The following is a 24,637-nucleotide window of genomic DNA, read 5'->3' as shown; positions in this document are numbered from 1 at the left end:
TAATGAGGTAAGAAAAACCGAAAGAATGCCCTTAAAATTTACAAATGAGTCACTTTTCAAAAAGGGTGTGGAATAGCACATGCTTATAGTAAAAAAAAAAATCAAAGTATATAGAAAGGAAAATGAAAGATAAATCTAGAGATTATTGAATAAATACTATGATCTCATTCTTATATATCAGTTTCAGCAAAAATAAAAGTCTACGTATATATTTGTACTTAGCTATATATGATATATATGTTTATATATATGTAGATATTGTAAATATGACACATAAATTTTTTTGCTCCAAAATATATGAACAAATACATAAATATAAGTAAAAATATATAAAATCTTACTTATAGGTGTGTATAGATACATAGTTTTTTCTTTTTTATCCAGCTGGGTCATGTACTAAACTCCTGTGAAACACAGTATTAGATGACATTTCACCTGTGCAGGGCAGGCCACACATAGCCAGGAAGTCTAACAGGATCGGGGAGCACAGACAGCAGCCCGAGTGTTCAACACTTAGCGGTGTGCATGGTGGTCCCTCACCACACGGTGCCCAGCTCCGGGTGGCGAGCTTTGTCCCGAACACCACACTTAGCATTGTCTGTGTGTCACCTCGTTCTTACAGCTTTTACCTTTCCACTTTCCTTTCTTGTCCCAGGGGAGCCTTCCCTTGTCTACAGTGAGAATCAGGATGGGGCCATCTGCCTCTGGCCTCTTCCTCTCCTACCTGGGAGGCAGTGAGGCTTGGGGTGTGGGGTGTACAACAGGGGAGCAATGGCAACACCAACTCCTTGGAAGCCTGAAGACACGAGGACACTGGCAGGGAGAGGCCGTCCTGCCTGGCTGCTGGCGCCCATGGTCCCGACTGAGTGGTTTGTGATGGAGATGATAGAAAGAAGAGAGATGATGAGTGACCCCCAGGTCCTGCTGCCTCCTAATGACAAGAAGCGGCATCCAAAATTGCTGCTAACAAGACTGGGAGTCAATTAGCCTGAGATCCATGGAGTCGATAAATCAACAAGTGCTACCCAGGCACCAGCTGGGCATGGTCCTAGCTTCACAGTAAATCTATATTACTGACAAGCTCTGGCAGCAGCAGCTACTGTCAGAGCTCAGGATAGAGTGAAAATGTCACCTCCACAGTCGGCGTGGTGGGAAGTGACTGTGCAGGATCCCAAGCCCGAGTCTCAGGAAACCGGCCTGCTCTGATCTCTCAGAGGCTGCTGTCCTGTGACAGCGAGTCTGAGGTTCCCTGCCGGCTGACGCTGGACACGTAGCCCGGCCTAACATGCCGACCCTCCATGCAGGAGCAGCCCTCGGCCATGCCCTCCAGCTGACCACAGATAAGGCGAGTGAGGCCAACTGTGTTCAGGCCAGGCTGGTTCAGCTCAGCAGAACAACCCAGGTGACTCATGGACCTGTGGGCAAAATTAAATGGTGGCTTTTTAAGCTGCTGAAGCTTGGGGCAGTTTGTGATGCTGCCTAGCTCACTGATACACAGAGAGCCACTGTCAGCTCCATTCTGAGAGTTTTGTGTTGCCCCAAAGACTTCCGCACTGAATACTGTTTCCAGGGATACTGGGCTTCATTATACAAATGGAACACATGAAGCAATAATTATAAGGACTGGATTTGGTTTCAGCACCCAAGGGTCTTTAACCTCTCTGTAGGAAGGTCCAGTAAGGAGAAAATGCTAGTGGTAGGGCAGAGATGAGTGGGGCAGGGTCTCTGCAAAGGACTGAGAGCTTCCTGGGGTGGGGCTTTTTCTCTCGTGCCACATACTCCTGTTAAAACAATGCCTTTACATCCAGCTGTGTCCCATCGTCACCTGAACAGGAGTAGGGCAGAAACCTGTGAGAACATCTGGGACCCAGAGGCCAAGGAGGCTCAGGTGGGGACAGCGTGGAAGAAACTGAGGATGATGGTCTTGCACACTTGTGGCACCTACTGCATTGCACACTCCCCCATTCAGTCCTCATAGCACCACTGTTTACAGCAGCCACACAAAGGAGGAAACGGGAAGAAAATTCACACTTCAGAAAACGAAGCCAAATAAACAAGACTCCCCCAAACTAAGTGTTAATGAGATTTTGAAAGTCCTCGGAGGGACAGAGGAAGACTTGACTGCATGGAAAGACAGCTTCTATGCTGGAAAGACAGCACCCAGACACATCAGTTTCCCCCCGTACTGACTGATAGATTAAACGTGATCCCAGTGCATGTATCAGCTGTGACTCAGTCATGCCAGTGTCTCCACATTGGGCAGTTGAACAGCAGGAGTTTATCCAGGAACAAGTGATAAAGAAGACTCACAACCCAGATGGGATGTGGGAGATGGCGCAGAGATTGGGGACTCTCTGAGACCTTGGAGAGGTGGCCGGAGCTGGTGACCAGAGAGGGACCTGGGTTGCGGGGTGGGCTCTGTGGGCTGTCTGACCGTCTGTGCTCTTCAAATCCAGGTTGTCTTTCTCTTTTACTTTTCTCCTGCCTCTTTTGCAGTTTTGGGGATCAACCCCAGGGCCTTGTGTATGTACATGGAGGTGCTATTGATGGTATTTGACCACCACGAGTTTCAACTGGGGTGATTTTTGCCCCCAGGAAGATAATTTTGGTCATCACAACTCTGTGTGTGATCAGAATCGTGGGGGCAGAGGCCAAGAATGCTGCTAAACCTTTACAGTGTCTGCAGGTGTCCTCTGCACCAGTGAACTCCCCTGCCCAATACCAGCAGCACAGGGCTTTTGCCAGTCACGGAGCATTTTCTGGGTGTAACCAAAGTAGCTCTCACAAACCCATAACTTAAAAATTCATGCAGATTTTGGATTTTTCTCCTTATGGAAAATTATGTTACAGATCGCTCACCATGAGCTGAGGCCAAGTTCCAGCTTGACTCCAGTCTTGGGGCTCCCTGCACCTCTAGCACATTGCCTCCACCTCGGAGGAGTTAGCGTCTCCTTGCTTGTGGAGGAGCACCCAGGCTACTGTCTTTGAGGGAGGAGCGATTGTCTCCATTTTGGCTGAACCTGGCCTTATTTCCTTGTACTGATGTGTGCAGAGCTGGCTAGGACTTTTCCTTATCCCTTCAGTCGTCATTAAGCAGTGCAAATTGGTCCAGCCGAGGTGCTGATGTGTAGTCTTTGAAGCAAAGATGACAGGCAGTGTTTCCCCGTCCCCTAGCTCCCCAGAAAACATTGTGTGCACTGAGGCGGAACGGAGAGCCGTGCTCCACACGCTCCATGCTGTCAGCTGGGATTGAGCCTCGAGAGCTCCCAGGACATAAAAGATTACACATCAGAGCTGAAGCACTGACCCCGAAACATTAGACACAACTACTCAGTTGTGTCATGCAGATTACTCTTCCTGCATCTCCTTCTCCCTGCATATTGCAGAGGCGATTTCAGGCCTCCTACCTAGCCCAGCTCATGGCACTTGTGTACTTCCTGCCCTTCTCACAGTCACTCATCCTCAAGCCACCCCCTTCTTCATGAATGAATAAAACCTGGGTTCGGCCTAGGTTGAGGCCTTTGTTTCAGTTAGCCATCACCCTAGCTGGGCTTAGGACCCCTTGGCTCTCGATAACTACAAATTTGCCTTAGTGTCTTTATTCTCACCATGGATTGCACTGGAAGTGATAGATTAGAATTAACTCTCTAGAATTCCAATAACTTTTCCATGGGATTGCAAACATAAATTTCTTGGGCTGTGATGAGGGTGGGGAAGGGCTCCCTATACTTGCTAACCATGGGGTGGTGACCCAGTTAATGACCAGAATAGGCCCTGTGGCCTGGGGACTCAGGTGTGTGCATACCTGGTGGAAGGCTGCGACAGCTTCCTTTCCTAAACACTCAGTCACCCTAATTTTTATCTTCTGACCACTTAGGCATCTTAATGCAACATTGATATTCTTTAAAATAAGTTATTTTATTCTTTATTATGAACATCATAATAAATAATAGAATGAAGAAGAAAATAAAAATCTTTTATAACCTTCCATGAAGAAATGATCTCTAGTGCCATTTTGTGGATTCATGCCAGCTTTATGTATAAATGCAGAAGTTAAGAACAGGCTTAAAAATGAATTTAGCATCAGAAAATATATCCACTTTACCTGGCCTGCTGAAATGTGTTTCTCACTCAGCATTAGGTAATTAACATTTTCTCATGGAGTTAATACTCTTTTGCATCATAGCTGTTTTCAGTTTTATCAAGTAGACATTGCATCATTTATTTCCTCATTTTTTTAGGTATACGTGGAAGGCTATTTCTGGGTCTTAAAATCTGCTTTATGTTTAAAATGACCATAATTTTATACATGTCTTTTCATTCTTGTTTATCTCCTGAGGCAGAAATTCCAAAAGAGGGAATTTTAGATGAAAATCTACACTGCCGTATTATCACCCTTTACAAAGATCCTTAGAATTTATATTCTCATCAGAAATGCACAAAACTCCATTGTCAGTCCATTTGGACAGGATTTAAGAATTATTATTATTATTATTATTATTTTTTGAGACAAGGTCTCGCTACGCAGTTCAGGCTGGCCTTGAGCTCACTTTGTAGCCCAGGCTCACCTTGAACTCACAACGATCCTCCTGCCTCAGCCTCCTGGGTGCTGGGATTACAGGCGTGCGCCACCACACTCACAGCAAGAATTACTATTTTTTTAAAAAAGAGTTTTACTAATTTGCTGAACAAAAATAGGACCTCAGTTTCCATGATGTGACTTCCTCACTACAGGTTAAGTTGAATCTTTTTTTGTCTCAGTCTCATACTTCGATTCCTGCCTCGAGAATACCTGAGCACGGCTTCAGGTCCCCAGAGAGGATTTCCTGTGATCATTTTTTCATTTATGAGATTCTTCTTTTCATCAGTGTGTAGGAGCTTTGGAACAACACTTCGCTGTGAAAGATAGGCAGATGGCAAACGAGCACATGAAACCCTGCTTCACATCTTTGGCTAGCAGGGAAATGTGAATTAAAACAAGGTGACCCTCCCCCCCAACATAAACTGGCCCAAACCCAGGACCTGAAAACAGTCCCTGTGGGCAAGGGTGTCAGGCAGAAGGAACCCTCTCCTGTTCATTGCTGGTGCAAGTGAACGCACAGTGGCCCAGCTGCTTTGGAAGGCAGCTTAGCAGTTTCTTAGGGAACTGAATATTCTTGTACCCTAGGATCCAGAAGGTGTGCTCCTTGGCACATATGCATAAGTGTTGGCGATTTATATTTGCACAGCACTGGCACATGGGTGTTTTGCACAGCCTTACTCACGACGGCCGGGAACCAGAATCAACCAGCATGCCCTCACGGGCGAATGGTGTGCAGAGGTGACGGACTGGTGTTCAGCGTTGGAGAGAAAGGTCTCTCAAATCATGAAAAAACATGGAGGAACTTCCAATGCATATTACTAAGTGAAGGAAGCAATAGAAGAGGCTTTGCCCTGTAGAATCCCACCCTGGTCAGTGAAGGCTGGTTGAGCCTCAGGAAGGTCACTCGAGCCTTTCTTCCATCTCCCCTCAGGACAGAAATGAAAAGTGGAATTGAACCGGCAGCAGCTGTCTCAGTGGCTGAGCTGCAGACCCCATGCTGTGGCAGCGCCTGTGAACCTTCAACTGGCTGCAGAGCATAAATCAGGGCTTACAAGTATCCCTGTGCGCTCCCTGGCAGGAGGCCTTCGTCACCTGCTCGAGGCCCTGGCACCCGCTGCCCCGTGTCCGACCCACGCACTGATTAAATTTTAGCAGGTGGCAGGGGGTCCTCACCTGGCCCAGGCATGATTAATCACTGTCTCCCTGGCAGCCCTATGCCCCTCCTTCCTGGATGGTGGCTTCCAGGGCCCTTCTCTGACAAGAGGCCGCTTCTGCACGTCCCAGCCCAGCGACCTGGAGTCCCTGCTTGTGTCCTTCGCAACCCATCGCCTCCTGAAGAAGAAACGACTCATGTTCACTCCCATCTGCACTTCAGGGGGTTTCTTGTAGACTGGTTTTCATTCCTAAGCTTTTCCCAGCAGGAGAGACCCGGAAAAGGAGGAATCAGGGGCTGGGGTGCTGTCGTCAGAGCCATCAGGGTAGCTGTGTTTCCTGCGGATGTGAGGGGACTTCGAGTCATGTGTCACCTCTCAGGTTCCCAGTGCTGTTCCAGCAAAGCAAGAAGTTCCGAAGTAAGCAACTGAGTCCCGCAGCGGCTTGACTTTGCTGTCCCATCAGTCTGTCTGCAAGGGTCCCATCCTTTCCCGGACAGCAGACACACACCGTGCTGGTGCTTTATCCCGGAGAGGGTGACTCTCAGTCTCTGACTGGGATTTGCTCAAACTGCATTGGAGCCAGCAGTGGGCATCAGCCATGTCCTTGGGCCTTAGACCCTCTTGCATGAGCATGTCCGAATCTTAGCATGTGCATCACTGTGTCCCGGGGCCTCTTCCCTAAGGCTGTCCCACACTCTTGGGGAACAAATGTCCGCCAATGGCTTTTATCTGGAACCCTTGCCACAGACTGTTTCTGGGAGACCCCAAAGTGAGATGGAAGTGAACCACTGGGCCGTCCAACCATTCACAAGTCTGTCTCTCCACTTCCCGTTTCTAATGTGAAAGATGCTTCAGTGGGAAACCCAGCATGTAGACTACTAAATTAAAGAGGAAAGTTCTGCCATGAGGGAAGGGGAAAAAGATTTCCTTCTTTCCTTCCTTCGCACTTGCTGCTTGCTGCTTGCTGCTTGCTGCTTCCTCCAAGAATTTATTGAGCATTCCTGGGAGATAGGAACTTAGATCTCTAAGGAGCCAGGCAGGTGGTGTTTAGTGTGAGGCAGGCCAGGCAACTGGGGATCCCGGGGTCTAGGCTAACAGTGTGTCCCCTGCAAAGGTCTCTTCCCCTCCTCGCCCTTTTCCTCTTCCTTTCTCTTGCTGCCATATTGATCAAATAAAACACAGGACAGGATGCTAAGACTGAGCGACAGGCAGAAGAGGTGCCTCTGTGTGACATCCGTTACAGATGCCTTTGTTTAGGTTGGACTACATTTCAGATGCGGCTTTCTCTTTAGTGCTGATGAAGCAGCTGGAACAATCCTGAGGAAATCTTTGCTCACGAGTGACACACTGTGAGCAAGATTTTACAATACTGTCCGAAAAGTGTCACTCTGAAACAAGGAAGGACTCATTCCCACAACTCAGGGAGAAGCTGAATGAGAATTCATGTATTTTTCATCAGGAGCACTTTCCTTTCTAAAATATTTACAGGCTGTCGTCTGAAGATCAGTCATAACAATTTTCCTCTTAAATTTCAACGTGCTTGGCATGCGCTGCAGAAGAATCACATTTTAGTGGCAGCCAGGGAGGCTGTGGATGGAGCAGAGAAGAATACAGCACCAGCTTGGCCATGTGGTGGGGACATTCAGAAGCTGTGGAAAATGATGGGAGCCACACAGGGATGCTCTGCCTTACGTCTCTGCATTGTAAATGCGGACAGAGTACAGGGTACATTGTGCCTGAGCCTCTTACGTCTTTAGATGACAGAGAAATGCCTGGCAGTGAAAATCCATGTCTTCAGGGAGAGGAGGCATCTGCCGCCTGCTCCCCAGAGCACTCCTGTCACCTGGTCCTGCGCCTGGGCTGTCATCTCATCTCTCCAGCCCCACAGGGAATGGTGAGTCAAGGGGATGAGCCGCCTGTGTGTCAAAGATTCCAACCTAGACACTCCCTATGGAGTTCAGGCATTGGAAGGGGCAACAGCAACACTTCCTGTCGCCTGACCATTCATTGGTAGCTGTCCCTTGTGCGCTGCCCGGTGTCGCTCCCAGGCTGGCTTGGATGGGCTTGGGATAACACCCCACGATGTTATTTCCTTAGCAGGCTCTGTCCAGGCATAGCCGTGAGTGCTCCTCTGAGGACCTGATTCCGTCCACTCCAAGGACTCTTTGCCATTCCCAGATGTGTTTCTGAGGCCCTTGATGGAAGGCATGAGAGGTGGCTGTCCTAAGGTACAAGGTCTTGACTCACAGAATTCCTCCGCCATCTTGGGGAAATTTAGAACTGGATGGGAAACTTGTCATTTTGGGGAAATTTAAGCCTTGGAGTTTCTGGCAATTTTCCTCCCACTTCCCAAAGGGAATTCCCAGTCCCAGGAAGGCCAGGTGGCCTCGCCAGCAGCAGGACATGTGCACAGTAGTTTGAGGGGAGCCAAGCCATGCTGTGAAGTTCTCTGATGGAGCCTAGCTCTGTTTTACTTGTGCAGTTTGCCAATTCCTGTGTCTAACCTCAAGGTGCCAGGGTGATGTCACCAAGAGCCATTTCCAGAATGGCATTGTCCCTAACTCAGGGACACCCTTCTCTCCTAGGGTTGCAACACGAGATCTTTGGATGAGGCTCCTTGGAGAGAACTAGGTCAGACACAGAGGCAGGCCCTGAAGGACAGGGGAAAGAGCTGGCACTAGGTCAACTGGTCAACCATCCTGGCTTTAAAGAGAAAGCCAGGTGACATCCAGTTGACCCTGAGTAGTGACCAGACCATTTCCACGGTGCTGGAGGCTGCCTGTCTGTCCTAAGATGGTAAGGACATATTAGCTCTTCAGGGTCACCAGAGTACAGAGCCACAAACTCGGTGGTGCAGACACCAGGAATGAGCTGCTGTGAGGTTCTTGGGCCAGCACTGGGGACCGGCATGCCAACAGGGCCCCTCTGTCCCACGCCACTTCAGCTTTGGTGACATCTTCCACATTCCTTGGCTGGCACATGTTTCACGTGATCTGTGCCTCCATCCCCACATGGCCTTCTGTGACCTAGTTCACTGATTTTCTTTAGAAATAAGGGTACTGGTCACACTGGATTAGGCTATGGACAGCGGGTGAGGGTATTAATCATAGTGGCTCACACTCCATTAACGGCTTCACTTAGCTAATTACGGCTGCAGTGACTTTCTTTCCAAACGAGGTTACCATCTGATGTACTGCGGGCTAAGACTCGGTACTGGGGTGAATATCTGGGTACAGAATTTGACCCCATGACAGAAGAGGAGCACAGAGTCTTTTGTTTCCCTTCAGGTCTTTGAAGGAATTCTGCAGTGGGAAAAGTACTTTTCCATGTGGGCTGAAAGCTGTTCCAAGAGAACCCCATTTCCCAGTGGAGCCGCACTCCTGGCTGTGGCCCCCAGGTCCCCGCTCCCTGTGGGCTGACACTGCTTCCTCCTGGCTGTCCCTTCTCCCCTTGCCTCTGCACAGGGTCAGGTCCTGTGTGCTGCCCAGCTTTATGCTTCACAGCCCTCTGCCGGTTCCTGCCTCTATCCACAGTGTGGCCACCACAGCTCCCCCAACCCGGTCCCACCTTGTGAGTGGCCAGGGCCAGTAGCGGCAAGGACTTCTTTACCTTGTTCACACCGTCGGCCATGGCCTGCAGCGTGAGCTCTCGGGGACCGTCCACTGTCTTGCCATTGTCTGTGGGGCCCCAGCTGGCGCTGTAGATATCGATGAGTTGGGGCATGTGGCTGATGGAGGAGGCCTCGATGACGTCGGTCATGAAGGGCTGGTCCAGCATGCGGATACCTGTGGACAGGGGTGACAGGGGCCGGGGCTTTGGCACCCAGTTCTCAGGAGACACGGGCCTGGGGAAGAGTGCGGCTCCTGGGTGTGGTTAGAGAGTTGGTGACCTCGGATGCCCTGCATGCACTGTGGAGTCCAAGGACATAAAGGATGCACGGGCTGGGGGCAGTGGTGCAGGGCTATAATCCCAGCTGCTTGTGGGGCTGAGGCAGGAGGATCGAAAGCTGGAGGGCAGCCTGAGCTACTCAGTGAGATTCTGTCTCAAAGTAGAATAAAAAGTTTGGGGATGTGGCTCTGCATTCCCTGAGTTCAATCCTAAGTACTGCCAAAGAAAAAAAGAATGTGCACAGAGGTCCACATTCCTATGGCTCCCACTCTTGCCTGCCTTTGTGGGGCTACTTGGGGGAAACGTCATCTCCTGGCAAGCTTGGCTGGGTTCCCGACAGTGAGCATGGCCTTTGGAATGAGATGCCTGACCAAGCAGAAGCTCCACTTACAGCATCACCCATGGGACTGCTGTGGCTTGAGGATGTCCCCTAAAGGTTTGGGTGCTGGGCGGTTGGTTGTTGGTGTGGAGATGTAGGGCCCAGTGGAAGGTGACTGAGGCCCAAAAACCACTGCCATGGGGGGATTGATGCTGTTCTTGTGGGGGGAGCAATGATTCCCAGGAGAGTGGGTTGATGAAAAAGCACAAGGTCAGCCCTTCTTGAGTCTCACCTTACCACTGTCCTCATGTGGACCTGCCATGCTGGAATCTGCCATGTCTAGAGGCTGAGTGATGGGGCCACTCAATCCTGGCCTTTCATTCTTCAAAACCGTGAGCTAAATGAACTTCTTTTCTTTGTGCATTAGCCAATCTTAGGTGTTTTGTTATAGCCATAGAAAATGGCCTGTAAAGCAGGGACTATGAAATGAAGGGGCTTGACCATTGTCTTAGTCACTTTCCTTGTTGCTGGGACACGATTCCCAGCACCCACAATTTAAAAGAGGAGAGTTTTATTTTGGCTCACAGTTTGTGGAGGTTTAGTCCATGGCTCGCTGTCTCCAAGGTAGGACGGCATGGACAGGGGCATGATGGAGAAGAGCTGCCCACCTCATGGTGGTCACTTTAGCATGCCATGCAGATCAGTTGGAATAAGGACCGGGCAGGTTCTCCCAAGGCATGGTGCATTGACATGAAATTGCTTTCCTTCTTAGGGGCCGCTGTGTTCAGACCTCAGGAGCCCAGGTGGGATCCCTTTCTACCCCAGTGACTCCCAGACCATCTCTGTGCTAGGACTGCAGTTTCCTTCCCTGACCTTTGAACCTCCCATCAATTACACATATGAGTGCTTTGTACAGGAGTAGGCAAAAAGGTATCTGTATACTGGCATGCATCTATTTTGTCCATTTCTGTGGGATCCTGGAGACAAGCGTGATGCTCAGTATTGATCTTAATCTTGACAGACATTTGGTGAATCACTATGTGGAGTTATTCTTGATCGGGTTGAATTTCTCCAACAGAAATAATAGATCCAGATTGTCCATCCTGTACCATTAACTCACAACTCTGGTCACCATTTTTGCCACCAAACAACCTCTTGAGTTCACACCTTTTTTCTTTGGAGGAAGCTTATCTAGAACCAAGGTTGGTCTTTGGTTTGAACTTTTGGGAAGCTGCATTTTATAGTTCATTTTATAAGGATATGGGAAGTTTAGAACTGTAGTTTGCCTTGGGTGTGATTCTACATTATTTATTTAAAAATGCATCCAACAGCCGGGTATGGTGCTACACATCTGCAATCCCAGCACTTAGCAGGCTGAGGCAGGAGGATCACTAGGAGTTCAAGCCATACCTGGCTGTTGGATTAACAACTAGTGGTCAACTTGTAAAATGCAAAAGATTTATATGATCTGAAGAGAAACCAGAGTGTTCAACTTGTAACACCCAGCTGAACTGAACCAGTGTGGTGCTGAGTTTGGGAGGCCACTAGAGGATTGTTGCCAACAAATAAAAAGAACTGGAGAAGAAGAGGTGCTGTTAGGGAGCTGTTAGTTTTCTTGGGGCTGGTGGCTCTCCTGGAGGAGCTGCTCATGCTGGCTTTCATGATATGAATGTGGCTGTTCTCATCGTCAAAGGAGCTCAGGATCTTGTTGTTGCTGAGGATGGCTGTGGTCCACTTTGGTGGAGCTCTGATCCTTACTTTGAGTGTCGCTTCCCGGCTCCAGTGCAGATCCCTCAGCCAGCTGACACAGATCCTTCATCCTGCTGGCACATACTTTCTAGCTTCTACTGCTGACTGCACTTCTTTCCCAGTGCAAATCCTTGAAACAGGCCTGCATGAGACATTGTCATGGGCTCTTGGCCTCCAGTTGGACTCATGCAGGACATTGCTGTAGGATCCAGATCCTTAGCTGGATTCTTTGAGTTTTAGTGTGTGGATAGATTTCCTGCACTGTTGTGAATTGGACTCTTTGGGTGATTAGTATAAAGTAATTCTATAAATTATGTGTCCTCTGTTGTTTTTCTTGCAAACCCTGACCACAACAAACCTGAACTGAGACCTTGTCTCGAAAAAAAAAAAAGAAAAAGAAAAAGAAAGAAAAAAGTGTACCCAACAAAGGTGGCCCAGGATACACATGACAAACAACAGCACCAGTTCTCTGTGAAGTTACTTCTGCTCTTTGGGTGCTAAACCAACACAGCATTGCCACTTGCAAAGAGAAACTTTGGTGATGCTCTTGAAATTGCCTAGTGCCCAAATGGGCAGGACTGACCAGCTCACCTGGCCAAATTCAACCCTGGCCAAGGTGGATCTGGACTGTCCCACCAGGCAGCCAAAGGTTGCCTGGGATTTTGTCAGAGCTGGTGTGGCGCATCCAGGGGCCTGGCTCCCTCTTCCTCTTTGCTGCTCTGTCCCTGCATCTCATCCCTGCAAGGATTCCTTCATGAGGAGAACACGGATCAGGGAGGCAGGGAGGCTGCAGCCTGGGAGCCAGGCTCCTGGATGTTCTGGGGCCAGGAGCCTGACATTTCTTCTAAACCCATTAGGTTTGGAAGGAAGGGGCAGGCATTCAGTGAATGAGACACAGTGTTAATTTAGCAAGCGGTAGCACCACCAGCAGCGGAGGCGGAGGCTCACGGTGACCTGAGAGCCTCTCTTCCATCCCTGGATTCTCTAGGAGCCATGGGGCAAGGAGGGAGGGAGACAGAGGCAGAGATGTCCAAGGATACAGGAGGCTGCCTCATAGCATCCTTCCTGGCTTTGGGGACTCAGTGGGTGGGAACAGAGCCAGACCCCACCCCCAAGCAGACCTGACACTGAGTTAAGAGGCAGAGGTGGCTCTGCGTCCCCTCCCTCCCTCTTTTCCTTCCTTCTGTCTACCTCTTTCTCTCTCTTTCTTTTTTTCTGTCCCTGTGTCTCTTTCTTTCCCTCCTTCTTTCTTTCTTCTTTCTCTCTCTCTCTCTTTTTCTTTCTTTCTTTCTTTCTTTCCTTCTTTCTTTCTTTCTTTCTTTCTTTCTTTCTTTCTTTCTTTCTTTCTTTCTTTCTTTCTTTCTCTCTTTCTGAGACAAGGTCTTACTTATAGTTCAGGCAGGCCTTGAATTCGAGGTGATCTTCATGCCTCAGTCTCTGGAGTGTGGGATTATGGGGTGTTCCACATCAGGCTTCCTGCTGTTTCTTAGGGGCCTCACCTGCCTGCTGCTGCCCTGCAGCGCAGTGGACCCTGGTGCCCTGGGGCTACCGGAAGGTGGCTGGAGCTGAGTCCTCTCTGCCCTGCCCCTCAGGAAGGGCGCCATCGCGTGTCCCTGGCACCCGTCCTCTGCTGTTCAACCGCAGTGCTGATTACTTCTGTCTGTGCTCCGAATGTCTGCCCTGGGGGCTCAGGAACAAGGTCTTGTTCAGCCAGGTTTTAAGATCTGCAAACACACTGATCACTGTGCTCAGGGTGATTTCCATGGGCTGTGTAAGAACTCGGATAAAATATGTGTAATCTCTCAAGTGTCCGGAGATTTATCGTCCAATAGTAATGAGGAGCATATATGAAACAAATTCTTTGCTGGAAGACAAATTGCAGGGTAGTTTGGCAGCGATCAGCAGTGTGGTTTTCAAACTTTTTGCAAAATCTTTTTAAAAACTGGTTTTAATTTTTTTGATTGCACACCTTGCACGCCAAGGGGGCGTGCGCATGCGCAGGCAAGAAGGTGCAGGCCACGCCCCTGGGTGGGGCTCTCTCGGACTGCTGCAGTCTGCCAACCCTGGCCTCAGATCGTGGGCTGCCTGTCGCCTGTTACCGGCTGTGTCGGGCAAAGCGCTGCCAGATCCGCTGTCACCTGGCTTCGCGCTGTCCTGGCTTGGAGCGGGGACGGGGACGGTGTCTGGGTGCCACACACTCATGTCCCCTCTGCGAGGACAGGATGTGCCCTGCTCGTCCTGCACCGCAAGGACTGAGGCTGAGGTCCGTCAGCGCTGCTTTCAGCAGAGTAAATCGGACAAGTTTGCGAGCAGCGCGACTGGCAGGGTTCACCGTTTATATTGGCTGTGCGCTTCTCTGGTTTGTGAATTTTTAATCCCACGTTTAAAAATTTTAATTTCTTGTTTCAATCTCTTTTGACTGAAGAGGTCAAACATTGGTATAAAAGTTAAAATAAAAAGAATTGGGTTATCTTCTTGAGATTTACTTCAAGAAAGGCATCTTTAAAACAAAATTAATCTTTTTCTTCAATATTTATGAAATTAAGGAAGTAGGTAATCAAAAAAAAAAAAAGAAATAGGTAATGAAATGGCAATAGTGAAACTTTCAGATAATCTTTTCTGTCTCTTTGGAATTTGTTGTTGCTGTCTGACTACGTAGCCCAGACTGGTTTTGAGCTTGTAGTGACCCTCCTGCCTCAACCTCTGCAGTACAGGTGGGGACCACCACGCCTGGCTGTGGTTTTGGGAATTATTAAAACTTCAAGATTGCACCAAGATGCTGGAGATGCCCTAGACGTCTAGCTTGTGGTGTTACCCGGCAGACGCTGCATGGGGGTCGGGCTGGTGGGAATGTGTGTTCCTCTTCTGCCTAGGTGGCATGGAGAAGAGGTGGTGACCGCTGTCTCCATGGAAAAGGGGCCCAAAGCCACAGCGGGCAGCTCTTAAGGCACAGATTTCCAAGAGTCACGAGAACCCAAGGGCAGAGCAGACTTAAGGGAAGGAAGAAAGGACATTAGGTTCTTGTCACTGGAGGTGCACAGGCGGGTCCAACCCACCTACCTGGGAAAGTGAGGGTTTAAAAAAATTTTTTTTTTTTTAAATTTGAGACAGGGTCTAATTCACTAAATTGCCCAGGCTGGGTTTGAATTTATGATTTTCTGGCCTCAGCCTCTCAGAGTGCCGGAATTACAAATGTGCACCACTATGCCCTACTAGGCAAGAGTTTTTTAACAAAAATATTTTATGAAAAATTGGAACAAATTTCATAATCAAATAATAAGAGAATAATAATAATTATTACACTGTGAATTGTTATCTTCAAAGTAGTTACTTAGTACAAGACACAAACCAAGAAGATTCTAATAAGAAACAGCTGATAATAACACAAACTTTCCAACAAACTAAAATAAACTGTTAGTATAAATGAAACAAATTAGCTTATATACTAGAAGGTTTTTAATGCAACAGAATATGTAATTTGGGGAACTATCTGAAGTCGCTACTACTTATTTATCTCTCTTCTATTTTGCTCTTTATTTGAATATATATTTTGTTTCTCAGATAAGAGAAACCATGTGATATCTGAGCTTGTGTGTCTGACTTATTTCACTCCATATAGTATGTTCTCAAGGGGCATCCACGTACCTATGGATACCTCAAGTTCATCTTTCTTTATGGCAGGGTAGTACTCCAGTGTGTGTAAACACATATTTTCCTTATCCATTCACCTGTTGGTGGACATATACATTGTTTCCAAGTGATACACAAGTATGCATGGATCCCTGTAATATGATGAATTTAACTCTTTCGGGAAGATCCCTAGGAGGAGGATAGCTGGGTCAAACGGAATGTCTTTTTTTTTTTTTTTTTATTATTTTGAGGAATCTCTACACTGATTTGGGAAAGAGTTTTTAAAAGGATCCACACCAGGTGCAAGATTGCTCTGCAGTGCACTGGTACACAGCCTCCGTATTTCAACACTGTTCCCCGTAAAAACAGGCTAGTGCTATATAATGATATGGCATCGAGAACACATAACAGCTCTGTCAGGACTGTAAAGGAGCAGAGTTTTCCTTGTAAAAGAGCAGGGGAGAAAGAGCAGAGTTTTCCCCGGAGCCTGGTGCACAGTGAGGGTCCGTCAGCATCCTCCCCTGCTGTAGTTGTTCTCATGCAAAGACCAGGGGGTGTTTGCAGTAGAGGAGTGTTCAATCTCAAGGTATACTGATGGCGAAGCAGGCAAGGTCAGCCCTAGGAAGTCACGTGCTATTTTTAACGGTAGGAGGACACCTGAGGTTGGGGCTTGGCTACAAAAGCAGCCAAGGTGAGTGGGGCTGGGAGGAGGAGGTGTTTTGCTCCCAGGGTTGAATTTCTACTGGCTTTGGGGCCACAGGCCTGCCCATTCCCATGAGCCTTGCTGCTGGCACCGATGCTCATCCATGGCCTCCCTTCTCCTCCTGTGTTGTCATGGGTTTATTTATTTATTTATTTATTTATTTATTTATTTATTTATTTATTTATTTATTTATTGTCTTTTTGAGACAGGGTCTCGCTCTGCAGTTCAGGCTGGACTTGAGCTCACTTTGTAACCCAGGCTGGTCTCAAACTCGCGATGATCCTCCTGCCTCAGCCTCCCAAGTGCTGGAATTACAGGCGTGTGCCACCACCCCTGTCTTCTGTCACAGGTTTAGCAGCCAGGCTGGGCTCCCATGGTGAGCCTGACCCTGAGTGCAGGGGAGTGAGGCAGACAGGGCGCTGCTTTCTGGGGGCAAAGATCAGAGTCCAGGAGCCACATGCGGGCTGGTTCATTGAGGGTCCTCTTGACCCGGAGCCCTGGGAAGGTACAGCTCTTGGGGGGGGCGGTCTGCGAGGGCAAAATGGTGAGTCCTGTCCTCATGTGGTCATTAGTCAAGGGAGCGAAAGCAGAGGGAAAGCAGCCTGGGTGCTCTCTGTCCTGGAGCTGGGTTACACCCTCCCTCTGCCCTCAGACATCAGAACTCCAGGCCCTTGGCTTTTGGACCCCAGGACTTTACCTGGCAACCCCCGGGTCTCAGGCCTGTATCCCAGGGTTTCTAGGTGCAGAAGGACTTTTGTGAGGAGTCCTAGACCCAAATTTCTATCTACTTACTATCTACCAATCATCTATGTATGTATGTATGTATGTATGTATGTATGTATGTATCATCTATCTTTCTATTAGTACTGGGGGTCGAACACAGGGCCTTTGCTCTGAGCTACATTCAAGCTGCCTTTTAAAAATTTACATTTTTAGACAGGGTCTCTCTGAGTCACTAATTTGCCCCAGCTGGGCTCAAGCTTGCCACCCTCCTGCTGCTCAGCCTCTTGGCTCGCTGGGTTTACTGGTGTGCACCACCATGCCTGGCCACTCTATCTCTTGTTAGTTCAGTCTCTCCAGAGAACCCGGATTAATGAGGCACAAAAATCCACAATGACCAACACTAGGGAGCGCCGAGAAGGAAAAATTCCAGGTGCTTTTATCAAGCATAGAGGAGGTGACTGGTGGAGAGATGATGTTGGAGGAAGCAGAGGGGGTTCTGGGAGCTGGAGGAGGAAGTGGAGGTGCTGGGTAGACATGGGGACGTGTTCTGGGCAGAGGAAGGGCCCTCGGGAAAATCCAGGCGGAAGGAGGTGTTATCCTAACAGGTCTTTACCCAGACATGATCACACGTGTATATGGGAGGTGTATCCACGGCGAAGGGGGCGCCAGAAGTCATGGGGACCTGGCCCTGGGAACACGGATTCACTGATCACTTTAACTACGCTTGCTGGACAGAGACCCGAGGACTTCCACCTTGCTGCCCGCGAGGACGAGCAATGACAGCAGTTGGCCACGAGGTGGCGCGCGAGCCCTCCCTAGCTCAGAAAGCTCCTGGAAGGAAGATTCTTCCCCGGAGTTTGGCTCGTTTTTTTTTTTTTTTTTTTTTTTTTTTAGCAAATAATTAAAACACAGCCAACTCTTGGACTTGTCAACCAGAGCGAGTAACATGTCCTGCCTAAATCTGTAAGATCGAGGGGCCTGGAACTCTGGTTTGGTTTGCAATTCTTGAGCAGCTCTCCAGAGTTCCTAGTGAAATTCATTTTGACCCTGGGCGAGTGGAAAGGGGGCTGGGGAGGCAGCGTCCCCAGCAGGCACAGAGAGATCAGCCTGCGCTCAGCTGGAGAACCCATTCGGTGCCCATTCGGTGGGCAGTCCAGATGTATTCGGAGTGCAAATAACAAGAGAGAAGAGAAAAAGAGACAAGAGGGCAAGAGGAAAGGGACCTGGTGTCCCAGAAGGCACCGAGCTGCCCCGACTCGTTCCCTGGTGCCGGCTGCCCTCTCCGGATCGCTTGGTTCCAAAAGGCCAGATACTGTGGGTGTGGAGACTTCAACATTATTTTGAAGCTGATCATAAGAATGAAAAATTCAGGTTTGAATTTCCCGTGGCCTCTGGTCCCGCGCTGTGTGTGAGAAGCTGCCTGGCCCCAGATACCCGCCCCGGCGTGAGCTCGGCTTGTGAAATACTGCGTGAACCTTTAACCAAGTGCCACCCTTCCCTGAGGCCGCGTTGTGGGCGCCCACAAAGTGATAAGAGCCGAGGCCCCAGGGACAGAGCCTCCCTCTGTCTATGTTTCAGAGACCCCCCCGCAGCTGGATTCTCTTGTGACCTTCATCACCCAGCTCAGGACGGTCATGAAAGCTGTTCACAGTGGGCTGGTACAGGGTATGCTGCTTTTATTTAAGCCCTGGAAATGTGAACGTCAGCACAAAGTAAGTTTATGTTTCCGTTAAATTACTGGGGAAAAAAATCAAGACAGTTGTTAAAGGGGGAAAAAAAAAAAAAGAAAAGAAAAACAAGGTTGGGTGACTCAGTCTGAATAAATTAAGAAACAATTTGATACTGGACTTGGAACAGGCCAGGCACCAGTCCATTCTTGGGCATCTAACTGAAAGTTTATGAATCCCAGTCTCTCTGTCTGTCTGTCCGTCTGTCTCCCTTCTCACTTTTCTGGAGTGGTGGTGGTGCTGGTTTCTAAATTTCCTGAGACACATCACTCACTCCCATTTCTAAAGCCCCCGTGAAAAGGAAATTGTTAATGTCTGACACAGTGGAACTTTGGAAGAAGTTCTAGGTAGTTTAGGTCTCCCTGAAGATGCCGTCCACCATGTACAACATTTTGAACAGCTCTGAGTATCTTTACAAATCATGCATACACATGTTATATTCTAAAGTTTCTATTTGAGTCATATTCAAATGTCATTGATGTTGACAGGGAAGGGTACTGACTGTGTAAGTCCATTTACACAAAGTTCAAACAGTAGAAAGGACCAATTTTTGCTATTACAGTAAGACTATTGCTATTGGGTAAGTGGATAGTAGCCTCAGGGCAGGGAGGGCTTTGGGGTCTGGTCACATTTTTGTTCTTATTGGTAACATGGCTACTGCACTTGTCAAAACCCTTGGGCTATATGCTTCCGATCTGTGTGTTACCGTATTTATCTTATGCTTAGGTTTAAAAAGTTAAATGCATTGCTACTGCCGTGCAAGTTAAAATTAAAAGTTTTCTTTCACTCATGCAGTGGTGCGGCAGGGCCATCTTACCTGAGACCTTGGAGTTGTATGCCACCCCGACCCCGCAGATATTGTTGTTGGGAGATGCTGAAACTTCTCCTGCACACCTCGTGCCGTGGCTGTGGGAAAGAAAGACAAGTTAGATCCAGTATCAGGAGCGCTTGCAGGAGAGTTGGGTTCTCTCAGCAGGAAGCAATCAATTCTCTGTAATGGCTTGGCTGGGATGCGCTGGCTTGGGGCCACCCCGTCTTTTGTCCAAATAGCCCAACGCCCCCTGATCCGCCCTGCTGGTTGCTTCTGTCCTGAGGAGGTTTCTGAGAACATTTTTCACCTGAACATTTGATCTTCCCTTTAAAATCGGAAGTATCTTTCTGCAGAAACCACACAGGTTTCTTTAAAAATGAAACCCACTATATAGCAGGTGTGTGCTGGCTGGGCGCCTCTGCTATTTCTGAAGAATGACAGGCTGGCGCTTATTTCTGAGGGTCTTTTCAGCCGCAGCTTTAGACACAGAATTTCCAATGAGAAATCTAGCAGAGCCAAAATGTAGAGATTCCCCAGCTAGTTTGGCGTGAGCTGTGTTTGCTGGCTGAAGCTTGATGAGCTCCCTAAGGTAAGACTTTGGGTTTCAGAAGCCTCTTGGTAAGAGGGGTGGGGAATGAACAGGCAAGGCAGGATGAGTTAGGATAGGTGATGGGTCCAACTGCAGAAGTAGAGGAGAGACCCTCTGCTAGGCACCAGTGCTTTCTGTACAAGTGAGGAGTACCCCTCCCCATCTTCCTGAGGCTAGACATTAGGCTTTCCAGTTTCCCGACTCAATCGACCCGGTCGCACATGTGAGAGATATCTTTGGATATAACTCATTTTTCAACCAGCAACGCAGAATCACAGGCGTTAGATTCTCACCAGAAAGTCCAACCCTGCACCAAGTGAGATCTAGTTTCTGTCAAAAGCTCAGATGAGAGAGTGGCTGTGTGGGGGAGATGGGTGGATGATTGGGACACCCCTTGGCTCCCTTTGCATAATTTCTCTCCCTTTTCTAACTAGTGGGAGAATCTTTGACTTAGTCCCTGTAGAACCCCTGTACTGAGACTCACAGTTGCACTTGCTGCCCCATAGGGAGTGTCTAGCCCAGGCCTCGCTCTGTGTCTGTATCCCTGTACTCTATATCCCTGTCTCTGATCCCTGAATAAAACCTTCTAGGTGGGAGAATCAGCCCCATTGTCTGGACAGGGAAACTGAGTCAGGGCTCACTGATTCCATACCCAGCAATCCATGCAATACATTTGTTCCTCATTATTCACCGTATTTTTTTCTCTTGAGAAAAGATTCTTTTGCCACTTGGAGACCATGAAATTTCCCTAGCAGGCATGCATAACATTAACTTCCAAAGAAGACAGGATTATGCCAACACCTCTATTATAGTCTTTTACAATCTTTATAATTTTCTCCATAGCCCCTTAAATCTATATGATGTCTCTGTCTTTTAGCCAAAGGGAGAATTTAAATGATGAACACTTGTCTAACCCAGATAGAGGACTAGAAATAAAATAAAATAAAAACTACGGCTCCTGCAATGGCTCTGAATAGCTAACAAAATTATAGTCTGTTGGGAGCTCACCGAGCTCTGGTTTGGGCGGAGAGAGGGTTAGTTCGGTCGTTACAAGCAGCAACCTTTAAGCTAAATCTACCTTTCAGGGAATCTCGAAGCTCACTTGAAAAAATGTTAGACTAGGTCTTTGAAAACCATTTGAATTTTAGTCTCCAGGAAGTGATTTCAGAATCGGTCCATAAAGACATAAGGGAAAGATGTTCTTCTCTTCCTAAGCCATTAAGTGTCACTGGGGTAAAGTGTCAGTTTACATCAGCTTGGAAGGAGCGAGCCAGCATAGCCATGTGTCCCATACACTCTTCCATGGCTTGCTATGTAGGTTCTTCAAAATGAAATACGACTTTTAATAAGGAACAAAAAGTTAATTCCCAGAAATTTTTCTTATCTGAAGGTTTAATAACACCATCAATCACATTAACTCCCAGAGAGATAAATATTTTTTAGCATCCATTTGTCCTTCTTCCTTCCCCCCATCTCAGTTGCTTAAGTAATAAATGTCTTCCTTCTTTCTGAATTTATAGTAAACTTTTTACATTCAGGAATCACATCTAATCCGGAATCTCTTACTCTTTAGGGCCTAATAGAGAGAGTGTGCTGCACCCTTGAACGCTCCGTAAATACCGCCGGTGGCAGGGATGACATTTCCATGGGGAATGCCTGTCAAGGAAATGCTACGCACTAGCGATTTTATGGACAGCAGCACAGTAATGGAATACAGATCTGCGCTGTTTCACCACACATTGACTTACAACGGAGCAAGGCTGCAAGACTATTGACAAAATGTGGGCCTCAAACCTTGTGAGTAGCAGGCAGCTGTAAAATGGACAGATGTCAAGGCCACTCAACATCACGGCTGAAAAGGTAGGGCCACCCATCCATCAAGCAGCCAATCAATATTTTCTGAATTCTAGCAAGAAACAAGATGTGTTAGATCCTGATGCCCCGCAGCCAATCAATGATATCTCTTCTGCTCATTACTGATGCTCATTAAATGTGTAATATTTCCTACCTTTTTGCAGTTTGGGTTATTATTTTGTTTAGCCAAATGGATTTCTCTGATTGCAAACTAGGAGAAAATTAGACTCTGTTTGTAAATGTCTTGACTGTGTTTCAGATATATCCCCGGAGCTCAGATACTGCCTGTAATTATTAAATGCTTCACCGGAGAATAAATACACTGACTCTGTGAAAAAGGAACCATCTTGCAAAATCTCATCAAGCCCAGGGCAGGCCATTCTAATACACACACCTGTCCAAAGCAGGTCTCATTTCAAGTTTGTTTTCCTGAAGAGTCTTTGGCTTGGGATTTTAAATATGTTCTTAAAGCCATGCAAACTGGAAGGAAGACAAGGGGATGAGGAAATCTGCAGGGCTGCTGCAATGGCTTAGCACAGGACACCCAGGAAGAGGGGATGCTCCCGAAGTCGGTTTCTCATCCAAGGGCCATGCTTTATTCCAGGCTTGAGGGTGCAGTTTCTTTTCTCCCTTCCGCAGCAGTGATGGGGAGCTGCTGCCGATTCCTGCCCATTGTTCCTGCATCCTGCTCACCTTTGTGCGGGCAGCACGGCTGGAGTGGTGTGTAGCGAGAGACCCCTCCCTGGGCAGTGGTGGGCAGCCCTTAATGTGGCCTGGGGGCCAGACTTGGTGCCACATGCAGAAAGGATGCTGCAGGTCCTGGGTAAGCCTCTGTGGCCCTGCAGCTGCGAGAGGCTCCTTTGCCACCAGCTGTAGATTCTGTGCTGGCCAAGGGCCATGGCTGGGCTCGAGGCTTGGGCACAGGGAAGCGATGCTCCCGGAGTGTGGTGGAGGAGGCTCCTCATCCCATGCTCCTGCCCGTGAAGTATCCCCATCTCTTTTCTCTTAGCAGCCCACTCACACCTTTCCTGCCCCACCTTTTAGGTGAACCTTCTTAGAATGCAACCCCCTGTGTCAGTCTCTAACACCTGCGTCAGTTACCCAGGCCACCTCTTGAACATACCCGTACCTCCTTCTTCACTGTCTCTGCCTAAACCACACACTTGCCCTGGAATTCACTGTCCTCCAGCTGCAACTCCACCTGGAATACACTGTCCTCCAGCCCCAACTCCACTCCTTCAAATCCTGGACTGATGATTCCCACGTGGGGCACCAAAAGCTGCCTTTATCACTCAGAAGTGGTGTGACCTTGAACAGGAGCTTAGGATCTGCACCTCAGTTTCCAAAATGAACATAATTTGGAGGGTTTTATCCAGAATTAATTGAATTAATATGAGATGTGACAGGAAACTACGGTGGATACTTAAATGAAAAGAATTATTATAGTAAAGGATGCATTGCCGTTAATCCCCTATGCTTTGAATATACTTATCCCATTGTCCTTGCCACTTTCTGCAGCAGCTCTGGAGTCCTCTTTCATGAGTGTCTTTAGTTGTGCTGTTATGGCTGCCTTGATGTCCTAATGGATTTAAAATATTTATGTTTCATGGTCATTTTGACTTTGGAAAGAGCCAGAAGTTACATGGTGCCAGATCCACTGAATAAGGTGAATGAGGACGTGCTGTGGTGTTTTTACGAGCACACTTTTCTGTTGCATGCCACTTGGCAGCAGCATTCCCTATATTTTTGATCACCTGTCATAAAGACACTCACGTAAAAGGACTTCCAGATGGATAGGTGTGTTTGAAGTGAGAGGGGAGGTTTTGAGGATTCATGGCAATGTGCCTTTTACTGGAATAATTTTTAAAATTTAAACATTGGCCAAGTATTTTGACCTCATCTCATACATACGACTATCTCATGCATACGACTACTAAGCCCAGTGGCTTAATGATGGTGAGTTACACACGGTGCCTTAGTTCTGCCTGTGCTGCTGCTCCTTTGGCCACGTTAGCACTGCAGACATTTGGGCGCAGGCTTCTTCTTCCTGAGACTTTGCCAGCTTGGTGGACGTTTGGACACCCAGTCAAGTAGTGTCACAAGTACAAAAGTCTATTTTGAGACCTCAAGTCCCAGGTCTATTTATTGCCCTTTTTTTTTTCCTGCCTGATTCACTTTAAGTTTACTTTTTATTGTAGAAAATAGCAAAGACAGGAAAATAGGATGAACTCCCATGTAACTGTCTCCCAGCTTTAACAATGATTAACTCATAGCCATTTTTATTTCCTCCACACACCAACCCATCTCTCACCTCTTTCCTCAAGATATCAGTAATATTGAAGAAAATACCAGATGTAGTATCATTTAACCCTAGACAGACGTTTTCATAAATGTATCCTATACTTACGGGAAGGATGCTTTATTCAAACTCGTCCTGTGCCAAGCAGGAATCATCTCAAGAGTGGTGCCAACATTTTGGATGAAGGATTCTCCCCACAGTGAGGCTTGAACTTTGACTCATTCTCCTCCCATAATCAGTTACAACAGTAGTTACATTCTGAGATGCCATGAGCTGAGCTCGGCCTATCTAATCTGTGGTACTGTAGCTGACTGTGGTGGTGCACACCTGTAATCCAGCTACTTGGGAGGCTGAGGCAGGAGGATTGCAAGTTAGAGGCCAGCCTGGGCATCTTAGTAAGACCTTGTGTTAAAATAGAGTAAACATGTTCAGTGGTACAGCACTTGCCTGGTATGCATGTGACTCAGGGTTCAACCCCCAGGATGGGGTGGTGGTGGTGGCAGAAGAATGATAAAAGCTCAATCTTTGAATAACAAGCCGAGGTGGGTAAGGATCTTTGAAAATGAGTGGCTAATTGGGAGAGACCCACTTACTGGTCAAAGTGCACGC

At 47.9% G+C, this 24,637-nt stretch overlaps 1 protein-coding gene across 1 annotated transcript in view; it reads right to left on the bottom strand.

Moving 5' to 3' along the window:
* Window positions 1–24,637, bottom strand: part of Pcsk2 (proprotein convertase subtilisin/kexin type 2) — a 230,393-nt gene that overhangs the window by 15,153 nt on the left and 190,603 nt on the right. The window contains exons 7-8 of the mRNA XM_005380904.1: window positions 19,293–19,381; window positions 9,346–9,521 (exon numbers count right to left, since the gene is read on the bottom strand). Of these exons, the coding sequence (XP_005380961.1) occupies window positions 9,346–9,521; window positions 19,293–19,381 (265 nt within the window). The remainder of the gene's footprint in view (window positions 1–9,345; window positions 9,522–19,292; window positions 19,382–24,637) is intronic.

This window comes from Chinchilla lanigera, unplaced genomic scaffold, assembly GCF_000276665.1.
Source record: "Chinchilla lanigera isolate Chin_1 unplaced genomic scaffold, ChiLan1.0 scaffold00014, whole genome shotgun sequence".
NCBI classification, from domain to species: domain Eukaryota; kingdom Metazoa; phylum Chordata; class Mammalia; order Rodentia; family Chinchillidae; genus Chinchilla; species Chinchilla lanigera.
The sequence above is the reverse complement of the archived record's forward strand: the minus strand, read 5'-3'. Positions and strand labels throughout refer to the sequence as shown.